The sequence below is a fragment of the Setaria viridis genome, chromosome 8, assembly GCF_005286985.2.
Source record: "Setaria viridis chromosome 8, Setaria_viridis_v4.0, whole genome shotgun sequence".
In the NCBI taxonomy this organism is placed as follows: Eukaryota; Viridiplantae; Streptophyta; class Magnoliopsida; order Poales; family Poaceae; genus Setaria; species Setaria viridis.
The window spans coordinates 11,601,025-11,610,708 of NC_048270.2; the positions used below are offsets into that span (position 1 = coordinate 11,601,025).

A 9,684-nucleotide genomic window follows, 5' to 3' on the forward strand; every position below is an offset into this window, starting at 1 on the left:
CAACCCAGGTCCAGTGACCTTGGAGGCGACAAACAATCCCTCCTATGGTGAGTTTAGCTTGTGCAGCCCCTTGGTGTCTTGGATATGCTTCAGGACCATACACTACTAGAAAACCCCCTTTAGCTATGCTATAGTAGTAACGTATGCTAAAAGCGTCTCTACATCAGCATGTAAAGATGCTTTTTGACATAATTTTAAAAATGTGTCAGACTGTTACGATATTAGACACGCTTATAGTGTTATTAGTCATATAAAGAAATTTTTTAACACGCTATTGAAGTAGCCTAAAAATGACACGGAGTTAGACACGCTTTAAAGCATCATTATCCCCTAGACACGTTGTAAAGCGTATCAAACAATTGTCTATAGTCAGGTAAAGATGCTTTTGACTTGATTAGAAAAACGTATCGAACTGAATACAAAGTTTGACATGCTTTCAATCATGAATAGCATGTAGACAAGTCGTAAAGCGTATCAAATAACCATTAATAGGCACGTAAAGATGAATTTTGATGCGAAACAGAAATGACACACTTATTTGCAACAAGAGAAACTAATATTTGTAATCATTGAGGGATGAAGAAACAATATATTTGAATTGGTAAAAAAATAACTATCATATAACCTAATATTTATAACGTTAGCAAGATATTAGAGACCTCCATGCTAAAAATCATATTAAAATTAGCTGTGTACAACAGAATTAAAAAAAGTAAAAAAATAGTGGCTCCCAGGAATTGAACCGCGGCTGGCAATATTAGAGTCCTGCAGCCATACCATTGAGCTAGCAACGTGTGTTCATCAAGTCTCTAAATACATTTGACTATACAAAACCTGCCCAGTACATAGGGCCCATGGGCCAAATCGGCAATATAATCCTGGCCAAGTCTCTAAACAAATCGATACGCTAGCCCAGGAGCTGCCAAACTCGAAGTCCTGGAAGCCGCCCTGAGAAGCTGCCGGCGCCGCCGCACAGGAAGTCCCATTTCCCAGGGCATGCTGGAGGGAGGCGACACTCGAAATCCCCGTTCCCCGGGCATGCTGGAGGGTAGCAGCACGGCAGCGACGTTGAGGTCCAGGTTCGCCCTCCTACATCCCTCTCCCTTTGTGTATTGCGTTGGCAGAATCAGGGTGGCCAGTAGGGGCCATGGCCTCCCTAATTCAAGACTTTTTGTTCACTAATATGGGCTGGTGAAGCATAACCATGAATTTCGTATTAGTGCAGTTCTATTATTTCTGATTTGCAGTCTACTATTTAAGCTGGTTAGGTGGAAGCCTCTTAAAAAAGAGAGGGAAAGATTTTCTAAAACTAAAGTAGAGTTTCATATTTCCAGCTGAGCTGGCGGGATTAGACCATCTTCTGTTACATTGTTGCTAATACTAGCCTATTTGGGCTACTTAAACCCGGGATTAGACCATCTTCTGTTACATTGTTGCTAATACTAGCCTATTTGGGCTACTTAAACCTGTCAGCCAAAAGTTCCCTGAGCAAGTTGTCTCTCTCTCTGTATTCTTCATAATTTAAGCATCTCTGTGTTTGGTAGTAATTCACAATTCTATAATGACTAAGGATTCTGTTTACATTTTATTTTAGGAATTAACCATCACCTAATATTCATCTCTATCACAACTATGTATTGCAAATTAAACCAGCTAATTTGTTTTATTTCAATTTTACAGCTCCTTACATAGGGTGATGGATCGAAGTTGGATGAAAAAATCAAGAGGGGAGACCGCATATGAAGATGGTGTTGAAGAATTTTTGGCTTTTGCTTATCGGGACCTTCCACATGATAGTGAGATACGGGTGCATGTAAAAATTGCAAGAATAGAATAACCCAAAGTTATGATGAAGTTAGGACACATCTGAGGTGTGACGGTACTCTTCAAGGTTATACTACCTGGGTTCATCATGGTGAGAATTATGACAGACCATCAATTGCATTTGTTGATGTGCCAAATATCACAACATTGCCTGCTTCGGGTACAGTACAAGGTCGCCAGGATGGAGAATCTGATAGCATGCAAGAACTGCTACATGCTGCATTTGGTAGGGCTGCAGGCATGCCTCAAGGTGAAGCAGATGATTTTTAGTCAGGATTTGCAGATACGGAACATAATGCCCCAGAGGATATTGTGAATCCAGCTCAAGGTGATGATTTGGGGAGGGATCAGAATATATATGGAAGGTTCTTGAAGGATGCACACGTAAGACTGTCATTTTTTGGTGCAGTTATATCACTTGAAGTGCTTAAATGGTTGGTCACAAGAATGATTTGCAGCACTACTGTGACTACTATTTGCTGCGCTATCTCCTGAAGCAAATCTACCTAAGACATATTATGAAGCGAAGAAAATCATCCGTGGATTAGATCTTGGTTATGTGAAAATCCATACTTGTCCCAAAGATTGCATGCTCTTTCGAGGTGAACATGCCAAAAAGGATGTTTGCCATGTGTGCGAGAGCTCTCGTTGGAAAGTTGTTAAGGAGAATGCCTCATCAGCTAAACCTAAGGGGAAAAGGAAACCAGCAAAAGTGTTGCGGTATTTTCCATTGATACCTAGGATCCAAAGATTATTTTCAACTACCAAAACTTCAGATGATATGCGATGGCATGAGGAGGACCAAAGGTTATTTTCAACTACCAAAAATTTCATAGGATCCCATATTGACAAACATGGTATGTTTAAGCTAACATTGCAATATTGTTTATAATGAGTGAACTTGCTTTAGTGACACTGTATTTTGACTAATATAATTCCTGCATATTCTAGAGGACTCGAAGAGTGAAAGTCCCCAGTTTGAACTGGTCAGAATCGGTATGCTTCTATTATGTTTGTTTTTTTATAGTTAAATTAGTTAAATGTATAAAACTCTTATCTTCATATTTTGCAAAATGGTAGAGCCGTTATCTAGTCTATCTTCTTTCACTAAGAAACAAAGGAAGAATTGTGGCCAAAGTGAGGTTAGTGACTACTGATGGCAAACAAGAGATTGGAGGAAGCATGCTTGGAAAGGAATAGGTTGGGGTTTATGCTGAAGGTCTTGAAAATGTTGACAGTAGAAATAAAGGAGGTGAGTTGATACCTAGACCTATTTTTGACATTCGTACACTAATATATGCTATTGGCTATACCATTCCTTGGCCCCGTTCACATGTAAGTTTTTTTTCCAAAGATTAAACATACAATATCGTAATATCTTTAAATTGTGATATTCATCTAAACCCATGCCCTGTTGCAGGTGAAGAAAGCTACAAGTACTGTAACTTTTTAAGGGAGAAGTGAAGCTGCGATGGAGAGAGGGGCAAGAACGGGCAATGAAGTGTAGGTGCTGTTGAGCTGCGCTGCTGTTATGTTCTTTGAAGCATAGGTGCTGTTGAGCTGAAGCGTAGGTGCTGCTGTGCTGCTGTTGAATGGGCAATGAAGCGTAGTTCTGTTCGGTTGATGGCCTGAAGCCTGTTCTTTGATCCGTTCTGTTGAGCTGTGCTGCTGTGCTGCTATTCTGTTCAGGTTGATGCCCTGTTCTGTTCTGTTGGATAGGCTTTGGTAGAAGCAAACACATGAGTTTAGTTGTTATTGAAAAAATTTAGAAACAATTGTATGATATTGTCACTTTGTCTGTGTTTCTTTATCAAGGCAATTGTCTTGTTGACAATACTTTAATTAATGTACTTGTTGGTTCAAATTACTCAGTTTCTTTTTGTGAAGCAAAGAATTGATTGCCAATGCAATGTCATGGATAATTTATTTAGGCATTGTTAACCTATTTGAAAATAAAATGATATATTGGATTTACAATTGCAAATAAAAATACACATGAAAATAGATGTATCTATAAATTGTCTCTACATTTCTTAATACACAATGTGGTGTTACTATAAAACGTGTCTATATCCTTAGACACATAACAAAAATGAATCTACGATATTGTTTCTACATTTGTTAACACGTAATTTGGTGTTACTATGAAACGTGTCTTCCGCCACGTCACCCACCACATCATCCGTCACTTGACGTGCCATGTCACCCGCCAAATCATCCGCCACGTCACCCGCCACATCACGTGCCACATCACATGTCGCGCTCTACTAAATCGTCTCTATACTAATTACTGCGCAATAAGGCGTCATTATAAAAAGCGTATATATTAGTAGGCATGTTTTGTATACATATCTATAAATTGTATCTATATTTATTAACATGAAATGAAGTATTACTATACTACGTAATTACACCACTAGAGACGTTTTATACACATGTCTGCAAAATTGTATCAATATTTTTAGATATGCATCTAACGTGTTTATAAAATATCTCTTTCTTTCATAGCAACACTTAAAGGATTCGTCTCTACAAGGTCTGACACGGTACGTACGAAGACGCTTCTAACACGCTTTATGAAAATGTGCCTACAATGACATAGAGATGAAATAAAGCGTGTCTAATTCTAAAACTGGCATAGCTACAGGGGGGTTTTCTAGTAGTGATATCGCCTATATTGAACAAATGTTCTTTGATGTTGAGATCATGATAGTGGCGGATTCCTTCAAGGTACCTTGCAGACTGGACGAGTGCTGCACAACGAGCTTCTTCGAGGCTGTTTAAGTCTAGACGTCTTGTTTCTTCTACTACACCTTCCTCATACTACTCGACTGTTGGAGATTTCCACATGACATCGGCATGTAGGATAGCTTCGGTTCCGTAGACCAGGAAGTAGGGCGATTGCCTTGTAGGCTTGCACAGTTGGGTACGGAGCCCTCAGAGGACATTGGGTAGTTCTTTGAGCCACTTGCCTCCTTTCATGTTTCCAATATCGTGCAGCCTTTTCTTGAGAGCTTCCAGTACCATCCTATTGGCGGGCTCAACTTGGCCATTGGCCCGCGGATGAGCGACAAAGACATACCGGACATCGATCCCGCTGTTCTCACAATATTCCTAGAACTTGTGATTGTTGAAGTTGGAGCCCATGTCTATGATAATGTGATTTGGGAAGCCGTATCGGTGGACAATTTCATCGAGGCAGTTGATTACTCTATCTGCCTTGGGGCAGGTTACTGGTTTCACCTCGATCCACTTGGTAAACTTGTTAATTGCCACCAGTATTTGGTTGAATCTTCTAGGTGCCGTGGGTAGTGGGCTAATCATGTCGAGCTCCTAGCACACGAAGGGCTAAGAGCGTGGTACGGTGATCAACTTACAGGTAGGGACGTGCTGCTGCTTGGCGAAGAATTGGCATCCTTAGCATTGGCGGACTAGTTCCTCGGTGTCAGCGAGAGTTGTATGCCAATAGAACGCTGCTCTGAAAGCTTTGCCCATGATCGCTTGCAAAGACGTGTGATTTCCGCGCACGCCTTTGGATCTTTTGCCAATTACCATGTTACGTAGCTAGGCAAGAAGTTGGTATGAGCAAGGCGTTGCGCAGCAAGCTTACCTCGAAATATGTGATTTCCAGTTTTTTATTGACCTAGAATAGCTCTCCGACCTTGGCAAGGCTAACTTTGCCCAGCCAGGCGAGGCAAGCTAGGCCAGCAAGAAAACCAAAAATGCCATGGCTCTCCGGCCTTGGCAAGGCTAGCCAGGCGAGCCAAGCTAGGCCAGCAGGAAAACCAAAGGCGCCCTTAGTTTGAATTGCTTCCCATTGCATTCCTAAGATATTCCATAATGCATCCGTTTCCATAGTATTCATTTGATTTGTATTACTGTATTTAAATGATCCTAATGGTAAAAGCTCATCATTAAAATATAAATTTAAATTGTTCTATATGTTCAGTATTTTTTAAGTTCATAAATTTAGTTCAGATTGCAACATGTAATCAACTCGCAAGCAAAATATTAGCACTAACAAGTATTTCCTAAGTAGTCTTTGAAAGAATAGAATCTTAGAACATTATAACATAACATACAGAACAGTTTTTCTATTGACCGAACAATTTATTTTCTAGACTATTTTTTTTATAAATCACTGGAGCAAAATTGTCTGCATTTCTACAACATTTTAACATTACCTTTGGGAATATTAATTTTTTATATCGAATGGAACAATTTGTCTCCAGACCTAGCAGCATGTATAAAATAAATCGGAAAATAGTAAAAAAAAAGATGTAAAAATCTGCCAAAAAGTAAGTCTAAAAAAACCGAGAAGGGAATAATGAAGTATGAAGTGGGCGTGCTAGCTAAGGTATGTATTCCCCCGAAAAATAGCTAAGGCATGTACAGTGGGAAGAGGTTCTTTATCGCAAAAATTGCAATTTGGAGTTTTAGCAAATTTCAAATTTTTGTGAAGGGTGTGATTGTTCATCAACGGATTTATAATCCTATAGACATAGATACGCCCAATCATGGTTAGCATGTGAGCAAATTATACTCTTTCTATATTTGCAGCACTCTTAAAGAGATACCCACAATGTGCGTGTGTTTCGTTCCATTATATGTTTAGTTTTGAGATCACGATGAATACTTCCTTAATATAATAGTGCCGATGCTTTAATAAAATCTGGAATAGGTGGAGAACATCTGCCTGCAGTTCATGTTGGTTGCCCGTGTTGGCTAGTTGTGTCTGGCCTAAAATGCAAGTTCGTCAGGCTCCTTTTTGGCCATTAATGCCCTGTGATCAGTGGAAACCTGGTGGCCTATCCTTCTGATTTTTAAGAAACAAAGTTCTCCTGCTTTATTTCAGAGAAACAAAGCAAAGTCTTTTTACAGTTTTGGATTTGTTAAACGGCAGGTATATCTGCCAAAATACTGAAAGAAAACTCATTAACATCTATCTACTTGACTCCCTATTGCATTACTACAAATAAAAGCTTGAGTGATCAACGTCAACAAAATCCGGAGCAGCATCCTCTCTACTCCCGCCGGCTGGGTTGGCGCATCTGAGCCTGCCAGACCAGCTGATCCTCCCAAGCCTGATGACACACCGGCACCAGGGATCTCGGCGACGCAGATCTTTCTTGTTGCTCCATTTCTAGCAATTGTGCATCTATGCATAGAACACGCCGGTTCTTCAGCGTTCCAATGAGCCTGTGTTGCAGCCAGCCCTCTCTCGTCCACCAATAGCTTCTCCTAAAACCAAAGTTCATTAAAAATTTTGCAGATACACCACATCAGTGCGGCTCCACAAATGTTCATTACGTTGTTTTCTTTTTACTCATCAACCACCTAGCAACTGATTCAACGTCAGTTCCTGTTTATCAAAGATATCAGAAAGATATTTCCAACAGAATTGTAGCAACACAGCATTCAAAAAAGAGATGGAGTACTGTTTCCTCTTCATTGCAAAATAAACAATTTGCATCTTCTACATGCTGCCTCTTAGGCAGGTTTGACCTTCTTAGAGTTTTGTTATTGGACATTGGAACATTAATTTGGCAAATCATAGGGGCATAGACTGGACTAGATTGTACTAAACATTTACCATTCAATTCAAAAGACCATATGATAGAGAGTCGCAATCCTGCTCATAAATGACAGATTCTACGATGGAAACCAACTCCAACAACCACATTTGCATCAGCCTAGGGGTGACCCTTCTTCTAAAGGAGATCAGAAGATCAGACCTATCCCAGACTGTTTAGCTAAACGACGGAGAATCGAGAGTATGATAACGTGTGAAAGTATAAAGCGAGTGGATTGCAGAGAGAATATTAGTGCTTAAACTAATTGATCATATATGCATGTGTCCTAATGGAAGTCGCAGCGAATTAGCATATAAAGGTGCGCTCCTATCGTGCATACACGATACGATGCACAAATTAGTCATTAAAAATAAATACTAACCGAAGCAATTTATTTTGGTTGGACATGTCTCTCACGCCAAGCATATTAAGATGGTCATGCAGATCATTATCTAATCATGCTGAAGATCAAATCAATGATCGTCTGTACGCGTTTTCAGCCGCTGGAGCAGTGTTAAGGAAACGGGGGAAAGGTCAAAAGCAAAGCCCAAAGCATCAGTTCCGCCGCGTTGTGTGCACGCAACTCCCCATCTCACCTACCCCACCCTTTGAGTATTTTAGGGTTCCTCGCGGTGCACAAGGTTAGGAAAAGGCACGCTCCACCACCACGCCCTCGCCTATATAAAAGCCACACAACCACGGTAGGATCGGTACAAGAAATCACCCTTAGCACTGGGACGCGAAACAGCAAGCACAGCAATGTCGGGCGTGTGGGAGTTCAGGAACGGGGCGAGGCTCCTGGAGAAGACGGCGAAGCAGGCGGGGGCGGCGCCGTGCGAGGGCAAGAAGGCGCTGGTGCACACGCCTTCGGGCCAGACGGTGGCGTCACACGAAGCCCTGCAGAGGTGCCTGCAGCAGCTCGGCTGGGAGCGCTACTACGAGGACCCCGCCCTCGTGCAGTTCCACCGCCGCAGCAGCGTCGACCTCATCTCGCTGCCCGCCGACTTCGCCCGCGTCGGCGCCGTGCACATGTACGACATCGTCGTCAAGAACCGGGACTACTTCACGGTCGTCGACGCCGCCTAACCGTTGCTCGCCGTCGCCACCCGGTCGTTTGGCTTGGCTTTAGGCCTGGCCAGTTGTAAGTGTGCTCTTTTATGGTTTGTGATATGATGCTTGCGTGTGTGCTATATATACATATATATGTATGTGTGTGTCGAAGTATATCTTCTGTGATCTTGTCATCAGTGTGTAATTATTGTTACGATTTGAATCTGTGGGTACTTTGTTCGTCTACGTACGCGAAACGAAGGTTCCTACAGCTACAGCTAACGAATAAAGACACGCACGCATGATTTGAGCGTGTCGCCTGCTTACTGCATCTGTTCCAAATTGTAGGTCGTTTTAGTTTTTCTAGATGTACATATATTATTATGCATTTAGATATAGTATATGTCTAGATACATAATAATGTCTATAAATCTAGAAAAGTTAAAATGACCTACAATTTGGAACGGAGGGAGTACATCTCTGATATTGCATGCATGGATTGTTGATGGACGTACGGACCAGAGAACATGCGCAGCTGATAGATGCACTAATTTCTCTGATGATATGGTGATTTTTCACTCATTGATTGGACATATGAATAGCTCATCATCCATCATCCTAGCTAATAGCAAGGATATGACATCTCTAGCTGGATATAACTCCATCCTGCATTGGTTGCCATGCAAAATTCTGCACACAGTACCATACCCTGGTGGTATTGGCTTCTGCTAACGCTACACCGAATTTTGTAGCTTGCACGCAACTTTCTGTTACAAAAAATCAAAAAGCTTTTAGGTGTTTAGCTATTTTAAGGAAGTTCAACACCCACATTTTTAAGTTACATCAAATCAACTTAGAGATTACACCAAAAAATCATTGCGACTCTAAGATAAGGATATCTATGCTGGAGGTAACTCCTGGATTGGTTGCCATCAAAATGGAAAAAACTATCGGGCGATAGGTCGCGCTGCTGTATAAGGGCACGACCCATGCAGCGGCCCGGTGGGAGGGAGGTGGGCTGCTGCGGGCCAAGCTCCTATTTTTACGTTTCAGCTCTAAAAAAATGTGAAAACTTTGTTATGTGGTGTCCATTTTCAATTCCGTTTGCGCTATTGCGTTTTTTATGATGAGATCTATAAAACAAGATCCATGATGCATTGTTGACGCTCATTATATATTCACACACTTTTAGTGCTATTTAATTAGTGTTTTCATACATATTGTTATATTAACCCGC

General features: G+C 41.3%; 1 protein-coding gene across 1 annotated transcript; it reads left to right on the plus strand.

The window, feature by feature from the left end:
• Positions 1 to 8,094: 8,094 nt before the first annotated feature.
• On the plus strand, positions 8,095 to 8,773 carry LOC117833684 (flowering-promoting factor 1-like protein 1). Its single transcript, XM_034713275.2, has one exon. The coding sequence runs from the start codon at positions 8,157 to 8,159 to the stop codon at positions 8,481 to 8,483; it is 327 nt and encodes a 108-aa protein (XP_034569166.1). The 5' UTR covers positions 8,095 to 8,156; the 3' UTR covers positions 8,484 to 8,773.
• Positions 8,774 to 9,684: the final 911 nt, after the last annotated feature.